Here is a 19,561-nt window from a genome sequence, read left to right as displayed (position 1 = left end):
CTATGAAGTTAACATTGATGTGTGTAAGTAACCATCAGGATTATTTATGTATTAAATAAACAGATTTTATCTTAAAATGAAGGGAGAGTGAAGGTAAACTCAAAGCTTACCAGACAAAAGGGCTATGGCAACTACTGGGGAAGCACCAAGGGATGGTGCCTGGGGAAATGCTGGAACCTGTCAGATCCTTTTCCCTCAAGGCACAAATCACCAGCTCTCCAGCATGGGGAGGGGCAGACACGAGGCTGTGTGCCCTGTAGGAGTCTTAAGAGCTAGAACTGAACCTGAACAGCTTTCCTGGCAAGCCTACTGCCCCTTATATAAGTATAGCCAGTAAAAATGGCTGAAAAAGGATAAGCCATATCGTCAAAAGGGTTTTCGTGGTGCACAGATACTGTTCAGATGCAAGTACTGGACACAAGATCCTAGGAAATGGATATTTTAAATCTAATTCTTTGCATGTATTTTGTGTATTCATATGAGTAATTCTGGAAATTCTCTGGTAATCACATGAAAAAGGGTTTATAGGATCAAGTCCCCAGGGCTTAGTCTCATAAGATGCCAAGCTGTCTAACCTCAGCAAAGGAAAGCCACCTGAGTTTGGGCTTTAAGAACATGAGTGATCTTTTAGTAATTAATGGGGCTTGTCACATGCTTAAAGTTAAATCTACATGTAAAGTACTGAGTTGGACCAGACTTGCAGGTTTGGCACTCAGTGTCCTGCACAGAGCCCAGTGAAGTCACTGGCCTACTAGGTCAACAGTATGGTAGAAGCTATGTGCTGCTTTATAGAAGAAAATGTTAACAAAACCCAGCAAAGATATTATGGAATATAATTACATAAAATATGGGTTTTTAAAACCCTATTTATTAAATTTTATTGTTCTCATGACACACAGCAAATTAAATTGATTTGTAGCATGAAATATTCTAATATTTATAGAAGATTTTATTTTCCTGGTGCATAATATAATGGAATGAGCAATAAATGTTAATATAACGTTAAGTTTCAACTCTTACAAGCCAAGTTTTATAGAATTGCTGAGAGTAGAATGGAGAGAGTATGATGACTTCCCCTCCTACATGCCTGTACCTCCTACCAACCTTTCCTGATGGAAATTTCCATTCTGCATTCCCATTCTCTGTAGTAAACATTTTACAGCCTCATAATCATCTCATAGCCGAGAGATATTAAGTATGTTTTTACTAGATTATGATTAATTTCTATATTCCCTGCATTTTGCATTTGATTGACTAATAGTTTATTACAGGTGTTTTATTCTTCAGGATTCTGACACCACTGGTGTTTGCTGTAGCATCCCTTCCTACTAATGAACTCCACTGGGGAAGGAGGCTTGATGCAATACATTGGAATAGGTAGATGTGGCTTTTATGTGCAATGTCTTCTAGGCAAGAGATCTCATTTAGGATGCACTTGGAGCATGGTTCCCCTTAAACAAACCAGGTCATTTAGGCCTGGGACTTTAGCTGCTGTAGGTAAATAGTTCTGATAAAGACAACAGTGATTTCCATCAGCTAAAGCTATGGTTCTTAATGTAGGAAAAAAGGATGAAAACTTTACCCCTCTTGATGGAAATGATGTGCTTCTGAATGCATGTGATTGCCCTTGGCAAGTATGGGGTTTAATGTCTTAGGAAAACATATGGTCATGATTAATATCCTATGCATGTCCTAAGGAGCTGTAGTGAGAATCCTTTTGTTGCTGGCCTAAAATAAACAGCATTGCATGATGGGAACAAAAGACAAATTTTCAAAGCAGGCTCAGATAGAGTGCTAAAACTACATGTAAACACTTGAAGCAAGTGACTAATTTTTGAGGGATGGTGAATGCTTTTATCTTCTCATTATTTCCTTGGTGCAATGTCTGTAAATGACACAGTTACAGATATGTGCTACTCTGACAAAGTGAGGTTCGTGGTTCCAGGAATTTCTGCAATTTGTAAATGATGCTATGGATACATCTGCCATGTAATGCTCATTGCCTAAGTGAGGTAGCAGCACGGCAGGAGAACTGAAACACAGAGGCTGTATCTGTGAGCAGTGCTACAGACTGGGCTCAGGATTAAGTGCTTTGTGCCTCTGAAGCTGCTATAGTAGGGCTGGCACTATAAATATACTTATAGTATATTAATCCAGAGAACTTTCTGTTAATATCTGAATGGGCAAAATAAAAAATTAACCTATTTCTGCTAAAGATGATGCCCTAAGTACATCTGAACTCTCAGCAAGTGCTACAGATGGAACAAGAGTACATCCAACTTTTTTGTTTTGCCTTTCAATCCTGAATCTTAATTAGTTCCCTACTGCTTTAGTACATGCACAACATTTTAATAGTCATAAGGACTTACTCCAATCCACACTGCTATTTCCACAATTCCCTCCTTCATACCAGCAATCCTGTCATCCCCCCCCGTCCCCCCCCCCCTATTTAGGAATAGTGTAAAGAAAACTAAATAGCCAAGCGTGTAGCTGTAGATTGATGAGGTTGTCACACCATTCTCTTCACCGTTTTCTTCCAACCTGCACTGTGCTCTAATAGATGGATGATTGCTGGGGGAGAGAGAGACTTAGCAAATCCCACAGCCAGATGTTCAGGGATGGACAGAGCGACCTTCTCAAGGACCCCAGAGGAGTATAGCTGTGTCCTTCTGAGGGAGAAGGACAGTCAGGTGCCTCTGGCAGCCTGTGTTTATCTCTCATTTCAAAAGGAGCACAAATGGACTCAGCATGGCTGCAAGGATGGATGTTTTTCAGTGCATCGCGGGAAATGACCAGTCATCCGTCTCTTCACTCTGGAGTCTGCCTGCAGCCATCAATCTTGGAGCCCAGCATGGCAGCTCCTTTTGGCTTAGTTTGGCTCAATGTTAGATGAACAAAGGGAAATGAAAGCTGAGCAGAAGGAAAGGAGAGAAGAGCAGCTATTCTCTATTTCACTTTGTTTTCCCCTTGCATGCCTCTCTCCCTCTCTTCTCCATTATCATCTATTTTCACTGTATTTTGTAAGGTGTGGAAATGTATATTTTCAGGGTTTGGGAGTTTACAGTGTTTCTCTGTTAGCAAAGAGAAGAAAGGAGAGGGATATTGAAAAGACATAATTCAAGGCCCAGAAATTCCATTTTTCAGACTTTTCTGTGGCAGTTTCAGAACAAGCATGCCCTAGTTAGCTGCAGCAGAGAAGGAATATAGTACCTTACCTCCATCTTGCTGTTTTTCTGCCTTTTTTCCCCCCGATTCCTTTGTCACTTTCACATTAGTGTTTTCAGGCATGTACTTCATCTCTACATTCCTGCTCTAGTCAAAAAGCCATCAACAGAGCCACATGATGGGATTTCTGGATACAGGTGTGTACTGATGCCCAGTGCCATGATGGCAGCTCCTGCTGCCAAGCTCGCGTGGGTCAAGCCTTCTTCATAACAGCACTGGGCTGTGCAGGCTTTGCATGAGCTGTCTGACCTCATCCAGCACCTGTGGTTCCTACTGTGAAACCAGAGATCATGGCAATATCTTCATTGGTATGCAGCCCATCAGAAGAAAACACATTCAGATGTGTCTGTTTGCACACCTAGCACTGAATTAGCTGATATCAGCACTGAACTTAGATGGGCCACTTTTTGCCTGAAATACTCAGATTTGATGTAGTTTGAGCCAGGTTGAAAGGAAAAAAAGGTGTGTGAATATACTGCCTGCTGGACTCCCATAGCTAGGGTCTGCTTTTTTCCCCCAGTGAGCTGTAATGTTGTTTCTTACACAGTTTTCCCCTAATATCCTTGCCTCTGGATATCATAACAGTTCATGTTTGGTTTATTCTGTAGAAGGCTTATGTAGAGATAGCATCGTTCCCCTTAGCAGTGCCCCATGTGGTGTTTCATTGATGGATTTTAAAAAATGTGTGATTGCATTTACCTTTTAATTTTCCTGGTTGATCACAATGATCTAAACATCAGGCCTGACAGATCCAGGCTTCCCTGCAGAACTGTGGTAGGAGATTTCTCTCTCCCAGTTTTTAGTGTAGGCAAAGAACTGAGATCTCCCAGGCATACAGGAGGACCAACTAAGCACTGAGGCAGAGCAAGGGAATTCTGTAAATACTGGACATAGAGATGTCTGAGAAATCTTTACCTGCTTTCAACCCAAATGTGCCATCTGGAGTGAACAGACTTATGCCAAGATGGGAAAAATTTATACCAGCATGGGCTTAAGAGCTGCTTTGCAGTATCTGCTAAGGTTTTTTTTTTGTTTTGTTTTGTTTTGTTTTTTTTTTTTCCTTCCTTCTTACCATAAACTTAAAGCATAAACCCTCAAGGAAAACATTTGTTTGGTGAAAACCAGTTTCTCCTCTCCCACACCTTGCATGAGCAGGCTTTACAAGTGGGCACAAGACCTTTCTGAGTGGGGATATTCAGGGAATTCTTTTGTATTTTCTTTACAAAATGGATGGCGTCCTTTTCCTACCTGTGCATTTAATTGTACCACTTTTGAATGAATGGTCATATTTTCTTCCACTACCCATATTGCCTCCCTGCAAATTCTGAAAAAGACAAATATTGTTCCTGTTGTCATGAGACAGCCTACCCCAGATGGCACATCTGTGTCTCGGGATGCCCTCTGGCTGGCCTGTTGGCAGGCGTTCCCGTGGCTTTGAAGGTCACCTTGTTTACACCTTGCCTTTTCCCCCCTCCCTATTCAGAGGCTTGCTGAGCCTGCAGGCTGGGCTTCACCATCTGCATTTTCTCTGGTGCCATTAATCTTCCTGTTTACCATTCTGTTATTAATTCTAGAGTTCACCTTTTTGTCTAAACCCTTTATAGGCCTCTTGAAATTGCTTGCCTTTTTGTGGCAAGAGATCTGAGCATCTCAAGAGATAATATGCTTTGTTCTTTCCCATTTCTGAAAGGCTACCTACTAGCATCTCATGCCATTTTTCTATTACAAGTCTTCCTTCTTATAATAACATTTTTCACTTATATAGCTTCATCTGTCAGATGTATCTTTACATAGGAGTAACCATTATCTTTGTCCTTTGGAATTTGTGAATTGGCCACTGAAATCTGGTATCAGTGGAAATAATCCTACTTTTTCAGTGTTTTTCTTGGCTGGAAAGAAAATGTACTCAAATCTGTCTTTGTGAGAGCCTGTAAGACCACCTTGCATTTTTGGTGCATTTTATTTGAATGCCTAAATGCCTATGAATATTAAACAAGCCTTACCAAACCCCAGAGGATAGGTGAAGACTATCTCCATTTGACAGATGATGGAAAAGCAGAGAGTGCCTCTGTTAAGATTTGGCTCAGCATCACTTGGTGAGACAGCAGAGATGCCAAAGGCAGCATCTGGGGTGGTTGCTCCCTATCCCATCCTAAAATCCCTGCACTTTGCTGTGGCCTTGCTGTTCTCCACTGGCGTATGCGGTTCAGTACTCATTCAGGGGTGAGCCTCAGGCAGGGCTGTGCTGCTCCCGGCGCTGCCTTCCCGCACATGGCAGCTCTGCTGGCGGCCATGCGGGACCAGGGCTGGGACAGCTGGCATCAGGCTGGGTGCCCTCACAGGCCCTGGCACAGCCCTGCTGATGCCTTTGGGGTGAGCGGGTGTCTCTGCCAGCTCCCCAGAACTCTGGGGGTTTGGAAGGCCTCGCTAGTGGAGCTGCCCCTCCACGTGGAGCCAGGCAGAGTTGAGCACAAAGCCCCCTCAGCACGGAGCACCAGAACGCACAGAGCAGGTTCCCAAGAATCTCTGCAGGACTCAGATTGGCTTTGGCAGGTTTATCAGCTCTGGCTTAGTGCCGGCTCTGCTAGGCCTGGACTGAATTAATTGGGATGCTTGTGCACTGCAGCTGAGAGATAACTGCATTACAGAGATTTATCTGTTACTAAAGGTATCCCCTCCACTGTCCTCGATAAGGACGAGAAGCTATGCAGAATCTCACAGAATTTTCAGGAAGGTTGGCATGGCTGGCTCTACACATGGTTTATGTATGAGTTTGTGTGCAGTACAAGTGTTTTTATTCTGTTCTCTCGCATCCAGTGCAGTTGCTTGCAGTGGAGGTCCACTCCCTGTTACCCTTTGCAGAGTTTGCAATGTGGGCAGGACTATCCCACCCGTGGGGAGGGGGGCCTGGTGTTTGCTGATAACTATCTGGTTAATTATTTAATTCTGGTGCTTTGGAGGGGCCAAAATGCCTATCATCTGTCTGTGTTAGTGATTCTATATGACCATTTACAGACAGATAGCCCAAGTTATTCTTTTACTCCCAACAGAGCAGAAACCCGGTTGGGGTGGGACACAAAGCCCAAAGGAATAGGCCTTTTTACTTAACATTTTTCTCTAAATTATAGCAGTTATCCTGCCTCTGTCCCTTGATAGTGCCTACAGTGTTGCTGCAGAAGTTGTGGTGCAGTGTAAGCCTATCTAGAACACAAATGCAAGAGAACACAAATGAGTGCTAGAAAAATGCTATTGAATAGAGATATTTCTGAATGGAGACGCTTTCAGCCCTGAGGGTAGTTACTTGATCCAGCATTTAGTCTGATACTGTAATTTGGCAGTCTTTGAGAAGCAGGTACAGCTTATTATATGTGACAATGATTTATATCTGTGCTGAGAAATAAATCTGTAGAAAACTTCCAAGAGACAACTGACAAGAGAGCTGTTTTGTTTTGTTTTATTTATGTTTTTTTTGAGACACATTTTATAGAGGCATTCTAGTCTGCCAGAGAAATACAGCTGCTTGTAAAGACCACATTTTGATTGTGGGTTAAACTAAACAATGCTTAACCTTATGTTTAAGGGCCTCTGCAATTTTCTGCAGCCCTTTTCCTCCCTCCTGTTGTCTTGTAGCCTCCTTGCACATATTTTAACTAATGGCTGCTAGAAGCTTTCCACTGAATCCCAGTCTTAAAACTCAAAGTTGTCCTCTGATATTTCTGCAGTTATGCGCAGGCTAAAGACTGAAAGTGCACAGTCCCACCCACACAAGATCTTCCTCTGTCTTCCCTTTCTCCCCATCCTGTGCCCCCATCAACTTCATTATGACACTAGCAGCTTTCTCTGAGGAGGTGCTAGGGAGACATTGGGATTTCCCAGTCTCCCTGTGCTCCCTAGAGCAAACCTCAGTAGTGCCTAAAATTTCAAACATTTGCTAAGAATAATTTCAGAGCTTTACAGGGTAGAGTCCTCTAAACTATTTTTTTTCCATTCAAAATAGTTTGTTTCTGTGGAAATAAATACTCTAATATTTTCAAGTGCTCTAGAAGTGGTTTATCATTGTTTTTGGTTGGATTCTTGTTCTCACCACAGCCCAGTTAACCCTGAGAATGCAATAATATGCATGAGGTTTAGAGTCGATTGGTGGGAGAGACAAATAATTACTGGAGTAGCCTTACAATCTCTAGTACAGCATGGCTATTTTGCAGCTTGGATTAAAAATAAAATGAATTTGATGTTTACTACTCTCTAGGGATGTTTGTTTGGCTTTATGGACTCATTGTGAGAGTCTGTGTTATCAGTAATGTGTCCCAGGGGAGGCCCAGGGCTGGGCTGACAGGAGGCTCTGTGGACCATGTATGTGTAGAACTGGCAGAGACAAGTTTGCTGCAGATGGGTGCTGAATTTCAGGAGTGGTGGGAGAAAAGGTTGGGATATCAGGGGCCATGGAAGATCAGCATTAAATCATAATAGCGATAACGTGAGCATCTGCCCCTGGGATAGCAGGATGTGGTGTAGTGAAAGAAGGGTTTTGGAGATCTGGATCTGCAGAAGGAGTGAAGGTCCATGCTGTGCTGTGCTGGCAGGGGCAGAGCCCTGCCTTTGGTATGCCTGGTTCTGGTCGCTGCTGTAAATATATCAGTTCCAAGGATGCTAACAAGTCATTGTACTGGCCATGAACACAACAAGCAAGCAAGCAAGCAAACAAGGTAAGGAGAGTCTGGCCGTGCACGCACAGAAAAGCTACAGAATGCAGCTATTCACATAAGGCATTGTCTCCCCATTCTTTCTTAAGGGATTCCATCCCCCTGCCCCCACCCTTTGCACTCTAACACTATATTTGTGCCTTGGAGATGTGGAGATGAGCGTATGATGGATGGATGGATGCTGCTTGTCTGGGTTTTTCACCACCATTTCCCCTGGGGCACTCTGTCTGCTGGCAGAGAGCACCATCCCAAAAGATGGTATCTTTTGCAAACTCGACAGCTAACAGACAGCTTCTCTCTCTGCATATTTCCCCAAAGAAGAGCAGGCTTAATCTGGTTTTTATATGGCATATTTCATTATAATCTTTTTGACTTCCCATGTTCCCAATACGCCATAATAAATAAAACGCTGGGGGTGGGAACAGTAGAGATGCTGAGGCTTCACACTCTTGTGACACTGATGGATTCTCATTTTAAACTGTCATGGGATTTAATTGCTTGCTGAGCCACTGCACTGCACTTTCAGACATATCCTGCCACATCCTCTTAATGAGCTTAGTGGCTGCATTCACTCAGCAGTAGTTCTGTTTACTGTGAATTAGGTGGCTTTTTTAGACCACCTATATGATTTTAAAGAGGTAGTGGTTATTAAGGTAATATTCTTGGATTTATCCATCCTAAGCAACACTTCATGGACTCGTAACGTATAGTTTCCTCTGACACTTTTTTATGTTCCAAAAAAATGGCACCAAGAAACAAAAATCTGCAAGAATCTATGTGCAAAGTCAGAGTTTGTCTAAGAGGGTTTTTGGAAGCCGGATTGCTTTGGTTTGCATAGTAGCTGTCTCTGGCGTGATAGATCATGCTGGAACTCACCCAATAAGTATCTCTGTTCCCAATTAGAACTGGAAATGGAGCTGCTTACGAGTGCACAGAGATGATGGTTTGGGTGGCAGCTGCTACTGTGGAGATGGAAATGATCCATTGTAAAACAAATACATTGCACTGTATAGAAAAAGGGATGATTGTTTTTAATTTATGTTTCAAAGAGACACTGAAAAGTTGCTTAGCTCTCAATGCGTTGTAAACCAAATATAGCTTATTTAAGGGCAGAAACTTGCAGCTATTTTGCTATTTTGGCAAATCAAAACTTGAAAAAGCCCACCATTTTGTGGGATTTGTGAGAATGTGCTACTTTTGGAGGCAGCAATTCAATAGAAAACAGATACAGGAATGATAGTGGTATGGGTGCTTGTTCAGATTCTACCACTGCAATCTCAGGACCTTAATAAATAGAGTGGTTGCTGCACTGAGCTGGTAAGCAGAAAAAAACATGTTAATTTAATCACTATGAAGGGGATTCTGCCAAGTTAAGAAACATAAATTATAATTATATGCACACACACACATTTGAATTATAATATATGCACAGTATTTAGCTGTGACACCAAGAATACGATGGTTTACTAAAACAGGAAGAATTCTAAAATAACATTTTTTTTCATTGATGATTTTTGTTGATTTGACAGTTTCATTTTGTGTAGTTGCAACTAGTTCTTCTATCTGTTACATTAACCATGTGCGGTTGTACTTGTGGTACTAATCAAAAGGAAATTTATCTACAAACCTTCTTAAAATTCGCATATTAAAGAGTAAGCTTTTAATTATAGTGACTTTACTGGTAGTTATTACTTGTAATAAAGATTATGTTCTCTGGAATTGTAATGTTTGAAGAGGAGCTTGTGATACAAACTAGAAGTTACAATGAATGTAGAACAATTAGTGGGTAGCAAATGTTATTACCTATATTTAAAAAGGATTTGGATGTGATTCAAAGATTTAAAGACACATAAATTCTACATTAACATCTGAGAAATAGATTGAAACAGTAATACATATAAGCAGTAAAGCACCTGGGAAATGATGATATAGGAGGTTCTAACCAAGTATGTTTTTCCTACCAAAGAAAACCAAGCCTCACTACTTTCTTAAAATTCTTTACATGATATGTACAAAACTAATAGGTAGGGGGATTGACAATTTCCTTAAACTTTCTGAAGACCTTTGGTATGTCTCCAAAGAGAAACTGAGAATTGTCTTGGATCAAAACTTTTGAAATAAAAGATAATGGAAGAAAGAACTTTCATTGTAGATAAAGGGTTACAGCTGGTACATCAAGGTTTAGTGCTTGGTCCTGTGTTATATAATACACTAATGAGCAAGCTGCAGAGTAGGAATACCTTGTCAACTACAAAGATTTGCACATACTATGAAGTTACTGAGAGCAATCATGGCCGGGAAGGTCTGTGCAGAACACTCTGGGGAGAAGTGAATGTGCTTGGGGAGAGGGCAGAGGGATGGGCATAATAATATGGTATCTGTTTGAATGTATTCCTTATGGGAAGTTCTTGTCCCCACTACAAGATTCCTAATTCTTCTGCTTAATAAGTAACTTGGCTATTGAAAGACACAGCCTGAGGAGTAATCTATAGAATACCATAATTCATTTGTTTAAATGGGGGACGTGGTTTCATCTGAAAATCCCAGATGCAGTATCTTGGGAAGACTGGTGTATAATAAGAGAAAGTTCAGAGAGGTTCGTCAGGACCATATGGAAAACTTCCCATAGCACAGTAATAGAAAAGATTGTGACTGTTTATCCTTGAAAGGAGAGGAATGAAAAGAAATTACAAAAACTTTGGTCAAGAACTTCTGTTTTCCCCAGTAAGGACAAGGGTGCAGGCAATAGATAAAGTGAAACACTCCTTCTTTCAAACCATAGTTAAACTTTTGAACTCTATCAAGGGGGAAAACATCGAGGTAAAAGTGTATAAAAGTTCAGAAATGGCTGGGCTATTCTGTGTATTTTTGGAAGAGCCAGGCTTAGGATAACTGGAAGGGATACTGCATTTATCTCTCAGGATGAAACACAGTATTAGGGTAGGTAAGTTCTTTTGCATTTCTCTCATGACAGACATTCAAAGCTTCTACAGTAGCATGAGAGGTGACTGCATAGTGTGGAATGAGCAATATCAAAGCAGAAGCAAGCACGGTGTCACAGCTTAATTTCTTAAGCCCAGAAGAGTCTCCCTCTGGCCTTGTTTGAAGCTTCAGGCACTGGCTGGTACCTTCATAAGCAGAACAGTGCGTGGAGCAGACCCCACCTTAGATCCAAACAGCAGTTCCCTTAGTATGGGAAAGGCCTTGATCTTTCACATGAAAACTAAATTTCACTTTTTGAGTTGCCTTCTCAGTTTTCTTTAGGGTACTGGAATAAGAGTAAAAGATACTTCTCTTGATTTTGTGGGAAAATCATGGATAGTTAAACAGGAAAGAGAACATAAGGGATCTAGTGAAATTAATTTAATGATCCCTGGTAGTGTTTAACTATTTCTGTCAGTTAACGGAACTATCTTTTTGATTTAGAAGACTTTCATCTGTGGGGATTCAAAAACTAGTTTGGAAACATAATTTCCCATCTTCATTTCTGTACCCTTTACAGACTAACCATCTTCAGGAAGGTTTGAATTTATTACAAAGACTGAATTCATTACAAGGGGTTGTCTTTGGACCTCTGAAGGTTTTTATGCTGTAGACTTTACATTCCAGATAAGATAGTGTCTGCTTTTTCCCACCTTCTAAAACTATTTAGAAATTAAATTGCGTTGATAGAAGCTACCAGTGGAGAAGAAGATGAAGGAGTTGAATGGCAGTCAGCTTAGTGGGAAAATGGGAGACACACATTGAGTTTATTTTCACTGGATGCCCAGCTCACTAACTTAACTTCTTGGTGATTCAGTCTCCCCATCAACTGTGAATAAAAATATTACTTTACAACGCCTTGTCAGTGGGATGTTAAATTTAGTAATTATAAAATGCTCTGAGAGTTTTGGATGAAAAGTCCTCCTGGAGTGTTGTTGTTGGGAAGTAGCAGTGCCACACAGAACAACCATGCCTATAAAAGACAGCTGCCTGTTTTGACCTTAAAACCTACCTTTTCCTCTTTTCAAACTTAGTTTTTGATATCTCTGGAACAAATGGAGAGTAGTTCCTATGTTCTACTTATTCCCTCAGCCTTTCCTTGCTCATTTCCTTTTCTAATGCATGCATTTGCTGAATGTGCTGGTGTCCAGAGACAGGTGTAGCTTGTCACAGTGAGGACATGTTTGTTTCCAATGCCCTTGAGCTTGCTTGAAGCTTCTTTGCTTGCTGAATGTATGATGACCCCTTGGGGTTTGCAGTCCCTCAAGGTTCTAAGTACAGAGCAAATGCCCTTTTGCACCCAAGCACAGGACTTTGAACCCAAGCCAAGCCCACATCCAGAGATGATTATGGAGGTTCCTCAGTGACTACACATTCAAGCATTGGGATTTGCACATAAATCACATCAAAAATCTTTTATTTCTATTGAAATGTCTGGATCCAGAGGGAGGTACTAGGCGTTCATACAGGGAAATTCAATCTGTATGCTTCTCTTTTGACTTTTCTGTCTTTTTTATAGCTCAAGCAAGGGAGAAGTTGGGGAAGGGGCCATAATGGAATGCCTATGCAGAGCTTAATGCTGAAAACAGAGGCCTGATTGAATAGAGCTCCTTGTGATGAGAAGGGGGATCAATTCACAGTTGACTCCATCCCATTGTGTGGGTTGTCCTGGGAGTTTCCTTTAAAATCCCAGTGGTTTGTTTTTTCTGCATGGTTTGTACTCAGCCTTTCCCTCCATGAATAGAATAGCTTTTTCTGGAATTTCTGCTGGATTTTCTGTGGTTGTTGGCTAAGCAATGCTCTCCCACTTCAGAACACTGTAGCAAGTACATTGTGGAAGTACCGATCAGGGACGCTGAATCATTTGGTAACTGAAAGTTTTTCATATATAGAACAAACATATTCCTGGGATGCAACTGCCCCCAAGAATCAGATTACACTTTACTGTCCCAGGTGGAAGTACTCATTCATTATTTGGTTTGCAGGAGTGATTTGGGACTTTAAAAACACATGAATTTCTGCCCTGCAGAATTTACAGTTCATTGTGATAGAAAGGCAGGGAGCTTCAGGCAGACTGGGGAACAAAACACAGTTCTTAAAGCATAAGTAGACAGAACTGTGAGTTAAGGACATCAGATGCTCATTTGTAAGCATCATTCTTGTACATTATTACTTGTAAATATACCAGTCTAGAGAAAGGAATTCATTTTAGAAGGGAGGAACTAACTACTTTAGAAATCCATACCTGGCAGTGTCAGGTAAAGACACGTGCAGGATATTTCCCTGCCAGGGAATTGCTCTAAATGAGCCCCTGTATGAGTGGGGTAGAGGCTAGGTCTACAAGGAAAACTGGACTATTTCCCGGTTATATTTTAACATCTTGCTAAAGTTAACATGCTGTATTTGCCTGTCTGCTGCACTGCCTCATAATCTAGTTGGCAGCATTTGAAGGGAGAATAAGGCTCTGTTCCTTCACTTCTCCAGCAAGTTGCATCAAACTTCCTGATCAATCCAGTGTCTTTGGAGCTCTGTCCCCAGCCTGTTTCCGAGCCAGCCTGTGGCTCTTCCTGCAGTGACAGGGTGTTGTCCCATTTTATGAGCAAGATTCTGCACTCATAACTGTGTTTCTTTGCTGGTATTGCCAGCTAGAGCCAACCAGAGATTTTATCTAGTCAGTAGCACAGGAAAACTCAAGACACGTCTCTGTTTTTCAATATATGGTCTCAGCACTGGCCCCACACACAAACTTTCTTTTTTCCCACATGTGGAACATGCCCTGGTGTAGGAGAATGAGGATTGAAGCTGTGCTATATAAACTGTGCCAGATGCTAAATTGCATTAAACTACTTTTCTTCTTCAGGAGATCAGATTCTTCTTATTTGTTATTTCAGTATCTTAAAACATCCTGATTTTGTTCTTTATTTAAGGCATAGGAAGATTTTCCCCCCATTTATTTCCTCCTGATAAAATATATCCAGCCTTTTTTCCTGTAAACAAGCATAGCAAATGAAAAGATACCAGGTTTTCAGTAGGATAGAAATTAATGATAAATGGAGTTTCTTAGTGGTTACATGAACTTGAAGAGTTCCCCTTCCAGATAGAAACAAGTTTGAAAGTCTGTTCATCATCTGCTTGAAATCTCTGTCCTTCTTGTTAGCCCTTTGCGGGAGACACACAGTAAGTGTGTTTTGTTTTTCAGAAGTTGATCTGCCTCTGAAAAAAGATGGGTTCACCTCAGAAAGTACAACTCTGGAAGCTTTGCTGCGTGGAGAGGCAATAGAGAAAAAAACAGACACTAAAGAGGAAGACACTATACAAGAAATCCAGGTAAAGGAGAGCCCTATGCTGTGACATCAGGGCTGGATTTTACAATTTGTCTCTAAGTCTAACAGTCTTTTGTCCTGTGGCAAAACAGTATATCTGTTGATAGTTGTGTCATTCTACTGCCAAAATGTTATCAAAACTTTGTGCTACACTGCGATGCTCAAAATGATATCAGTATCTCACACACTTCTCTTGTCACAAGAAACTTTGTTGTTTGACTGTTCTGCACAGGTCCTGTGTTCAAATTTATTTTACAGCACTATGAGATAATTACATAAAAAAACTGAGAAAATGAGGTGGATCCCAACAATAAACTGATTTTTAATGGTTCACATTTAAAGTGAGTTTCAAGAATTTCAATTTGGATTCACAGCTGCTGTAGACTAAAACATGTCATTGCTTTGCCTGTTGTTTATTTTTAATAGTAGGTAGCCTTCTGTAGGTAGACAAGAAAAACAAATTTCTTGAAAAATATAATCTCAAATATTTAAATTATTATTAGTGATGCAGTATGAGAAATATTGCCTTTTCACATGCATTATGGTTTAAAAATAGTCAAGATTTCATTTCATCCTTCAACAATTAAAAGCCAAAACACAATTGTAGGTTTGTTATAGAAGAAATTCAGCTAATATAAAGGGTTCTTGTATAAGTCCATGTCACTTTTAAAACATCTTAAATCACTGAAAGCGGGCATCTCCCACAGCAGTACATCTTTGGTGAGGCTAAAACACCATTGTGCTGTGAGTCTTTTTAGGGATTTTTAGTGAGAGTTATTAGCAATGTGTCAAACTTGGTAATTTTGGATGAGATACAAAAGGTTGCATCTATACCTCAAAGTACTAAAAATTTGAGGGGTCAGTCCTATGCGAAATGAAACAGAAAAATGCAAACATCAAATCTGTATTACCTGAAGGTCAGTCCTGCTGCTCTATTTGTTAGAAATTTTACACAAGTAAGGGCAGCACAATTGGGTCTCCCATTCCCAGTTGCAGAGGTAAAAGAGCACCATCAAAGAGGAAGGATGCCATGCTTATGGACTGGGGAAAGGCTTGACATGAGCCCTGCTCTGTTTGCTTCTTCAGTGGTATATCTGGGTCTTACCAAAGGTCTGTTTTTCCCTGCTTTAAGGTCACAAGAAGTCATGGTGCAGCATCCTTATGAAATTGATAATTGCCTTTGAATGTTGCTGTGTGATCTGAGCTCCCAAATTATTCCCAGCAGCAGTCTGAAGAAAGAGACCTCAGATATGGTGGAAATGACATAAATCCAGGCATTGCAGAGCAGGGAGGAGGTGCAGAAAAACAGAACAGATTTTCAGCTAAACTGCTGTAGCTGTGACCTGTCAACTGGATGCTAGTTTCATCAGAACAGATGCAAAAGGCATGTCTTGCTGCTTTATTTTATGCAAGCATAGCTTATCTGGATTCAGTCTGTAGAACTATGATTGCCAAAGCCTTCACTAGTAGGCAGCTTCCAGTGTGTACTTTGGCACCTGGCAGCTAGACTGTACCAGATGAAAATCACAATCAGTGCCTTTATCGATATGACAAAAAAGAGAATGCAAATCTCTCTTTTGTTCCTTTGCATACTTGTCTGTGCTGTAACTCCAAAGGGCCCAGCCTCAATGGTGGTGAGAGTGAGCAAGTGGGATAGACATCATTGTAATTCCCACCTCAGACCCAGCTACTTGCCACCCTCCCAAATTCCCAATATCTGTCAGGAGAAGATGACCTGCACCAAAAGTATATAGGGCTGGGAAACTTTTAGTAAGACATAATAGGAAAAGAAAAGTTACTCTGCTAAAACATACCAGAGTCCCTCCTGCTAAATAGATGCAGGCATTGGGACCTGCTGTACAGTTGGTATGTTACAGGATTGACAATTTTACCCTACAGTAAATTGGTATTGAACGTGCGTCTCCATTGTTTGATGGAAAAGAGTTAAAGTAGCCTTCTGACCATGCAGCAGAAAGGTTATGCCCCTTCTATCAAGGATTAAAGTAATTACTCTGACAGTGTCACCAAATTCACACTTGGTTACATATTATCTCTTTCCTAAATTGCTTCAAATTTAAAGGAAGAAAGTGTTTTGTAATATTTCTCTTAACTCTCATGTAATATTATTGTTGTAAATTTTCCTCCCACATATGATGTGGTTGCCCCTGTTTTGCTGGGGATTTTTTGAGATACTTTAAGATATGAAGCAATGGAAAAATACAAACGCATATCAGTAAGTTTGCTTATTTTCTTACATACATTCTTACAGTCTCCTCATGTACAAAAATTTTCAAGCACTTCAGTCCTAAGATGAATTCAATTCATGTATGCAGTTGTATGAATTTTGAAGAAACATTTTATGTAAGCAGAACTGGAGCCTGTTTAACTTTTACACCATCTAGTATTTAGTACCTCCAGTATTATGTGAAATTGTATTTCATGATGGTCGGAGCTCATTAATAGCCTCCTGATATTCAAAAATAGAAGAAGCAAAAATTAGATGAAGACTTGATCCTTGTCATGTGCTACAACTTGTTTGTAATGAACTGACCAGTATTAGTCTTAGAAATTTAGCTGATAAAGTAAGAATAAACTTTTGTAACGAATCTTCTAAATACAGACATTTTGAAACATGAAATTTCTGTTATATTCTTTCCCACAAATTCAGAATTTGGTGCTTGAGGTATGTGGAAAGGACAGAAAGAAACTGACTTGCTCCTGTTCCCAGTCTGCTGGTTCTCAAATAGTTTTAAAGTAGAAATTAGAGAGAAGGGACAAATACAGTAAGACTGAAGAACATTCCTATCAGTTTAATGCCACTATTTGGATCTGCATTGTGGCTATAATTTAAATGAATGTTGGCATGGCAAAGGTAAGTTAGTGATTCCAGATTAGTCCCTTGCAAAATGGCACAGCACCATAAATGGCAGGAGTGGCTGGGGACAATTTCTGTATTTCTAGCAGACATGACAAGGGTTGAAGGAATTTCAGTGGGACTTCTTCCTGCATTAGTGTTGTGATGATTTGTCTGGCCTTTTTCCATGTGATGTCTGACTTGTGCATGTTTTCATGCAGGTCAGCCAGCCCATGTTTGGTTCTGTAGAGGTTACATTTCAAAAGATCAGGTTAAAAGATTGAAATTGCCTGGCCCAGGCATCTCACAGTTATGTGAGTTGATGAACTATTGTTCCTTAATAAATAATTAGTTGAACAAATTATTGCTGTTGGTGCTGTTAACCTCAATAAGACCTGTAATTCCTCAGCATTCTCATGCAACAAACTTCCTGCTTCCAGATTAGAGTCGTACCTGTGGTGCAAGTCCTAAAAAACATGGCTTTCTAGATCCATTCTGGAATACATGGAGGAATTTTCTCTATTTTTGCTAAAGAAAGAAGATGGTGAGCTACCAAGGAGAAAACTACTGGTTTTGTATTCCTGAAGTGCATTCTTAACATTAGAAGAAAACAAAACTATTTAAATTGCAACAAATGAAAATAAAAAACCCAGGCTAAATTGAAAACAAATTCCCAGACAGGTCCTGCAGTTATGCATACTAATATTTGTGTTGTCTTGGAATATTGGTGCTCAGTGCTGCCAGTATTTGTTCTTAGGAACCTTTTTATCATAGTTGACTGATATCAGTAGTAGTTTTTTAGTAGGAATTCCCTTGAGATCTTAGGGTGGAAAAGAGAGCAAATTTTGCTTTGGTAGAGAGAAACAGATGTACTGGGATCTCATTTGGCTTTATATCAACTATAATAACCCACAATCACTGTGGTAAAGAGCAGCAGTTGGTTGTATGAGTCCTCCTTTTCTCTTCTAACCATTCCTTTATTGTTCAACTACAGAGGGTTTTAGAAAATGATGAAAATGCAGATGAAGTGAACGAGGAAGAAGACTTGGAAGAAGATATTCCAAAACGAAAGAACAGGCCTAGAGGACGGGTAAGTGGAGAGTTTATTGGAATAGAAAGGAAGGAAGCAAAACTCTGCTTTCTAGTGTATATTTCCTATGTGTATTATGTATGCAAAGTATTTATCCATGAATATTTGATAGGGATAATACTATAGGTAATTTTCAGTCATATGTAATAGATTTTTAGTATTTTTTCTGTTTACTTTTGTGAATTGCTGTGAAAGAAAAGGACTATTTTGAGAGTAAAAATTTGGGGGGATTTTATTTTAGTGTTGTATTTACAATTGTAATGTAAACTGTAATAACTATGATAACACCCTACTATTACAATGCTCCTTAAAAAAAACTTTACTAATTGAAGAAAAGCAGCAAATTCAGTCATGGCAGCCAAAAAAGTGTTAATAAAAGTAACTTGAACAGTGTTAATAAGTTTTGCAGCTTTCTCCAGGGTAGCATTTTGTGGCTGACGCTGGCTCTCTTGAGCCCATGGCAAATCTTCCATTTGCTTGAAAAGGGCAATATTTTATCCTTAGGGGACTCTGTGTCCCTTCTCTTACCTAAGATGTCTTCACAATTCATCAGGGTACTAGTTAAGTAATGAGGCCAACATTTTAAACTTGGAATCAACATTTTTTCAATTGTGGTCCCATAAGTAAGCTAGGCATCTAAATAAATGTGAACACAAGTCTCAGAAGTTTTGAGCATTTTCATCTCTCTTTGGCTCCAGTGGATGCTGCAGGGGCACAGGAGCTCTATTTGTACCTTTTGATGTGTTTATAGAAGTCAAGCAAGAAGGGCCACATTTTAGGCCAAATGAGCAGAATACAATAGCTTTTGAATAAGAGACATGAAACCACATTGAATACTTGAAATGTACTTATGCATCAGACCCTCTCTTTTGGTTTCTTCTTTGGTTGTTGTGTTGTTTCAGTTTTCTGCTCCTCTTTATTTTGGAGCTTAAGTCCTTTAATATAAGATCAAAGCACTTGAATAATTGGATAAGTATATATTTCATCTTCCTTATTCTCAAAATCACCTGAACCAGTTTCTTTCTTTCTTTCTTTCTTAGCCAAAGACCCCCACCTGGAAAAAAATTTTCCAGAAAAATGTAAGTTTCAGAAAATTTGTATGAACCAGTAACCAAAACCAGGAGATAGAATCAATACATGCACATAAGCTTGACTGTAGCAATCAACTAATATTCCAGGCTAACAACTATTTTCTAATAAGTTGCTCTCATGTAAATTGCACATTCTGGTTAGGGTGAGTGAAAGGGAGTAAAGAGCTAGAAGATATATACTGCTCAGGAGAAGAGGATTTGGTATATTCATATATCCCAGACCTGTACAAACAAAGTCCTGAAGTTAGTATTATGTGCAAGATTTTGCTTCCCTGTTCAGGAAAATGGTACAG

At 40.0% G+C, this 19,561-nt stretch overlaps 1 protein-coding gene across 8 annotated transcripts in view; it reads left to right on the top strand.

Moving 5' to 3' along the window:
• DPF3 (double PHD fingers 3) overlaps positions 1 to 19,561 on the top strand; it is a 189,588-nt gene that overhangs the window by 104,207 nt on the left and 65,820 nt on the right. For 5 of the 8 annotated variants that reach the window (XM_077784132.1, XM_021533586.2, XM_021533592.2 and 2 more), the window contains 3 exons: positions 14,110 to 14,237; positions 18,082 to 18,177; positions 19,218 to 19,256. In XM_077784132.1, coding sequence (XP_077640258.1) covers positions 14,110 to 14,237; positions 18,082 to 18,177; positions 19,218 to 19,256 — 263 coding nt within the window. The remainder of the gene's footprint in view (positions 1 to 14,109; positions 14,238 to 18,081; positions 18,178 to 19,217; positions 19,257 to 19,561) is intronic. The other 3 variants (XM_021533587.2, XM_021533593.2, XM_021533589.2) reach the window with 1 other exon arrangement.

Source organism: Lonchura striata, chromosome 6, assembly GCF_046129695.1.
Source record: "Lonchura striata isolate bLonStr1 chromosome 6, bLonStr1.mat, whole genome shotgun sequence".
NCBI classification, from domain to species: domain Eukaryota; kingdom Metazoa; phylum Chordata; class Aves; order Passeriformes; family Estrildidae; genus Lonchura; species Lonchura striata.
The sequence above is the reverse complement of the archived record's forward strand: the minus strand, read 5'-3'. Positions and strand labels throughout refer to the sequence as shown.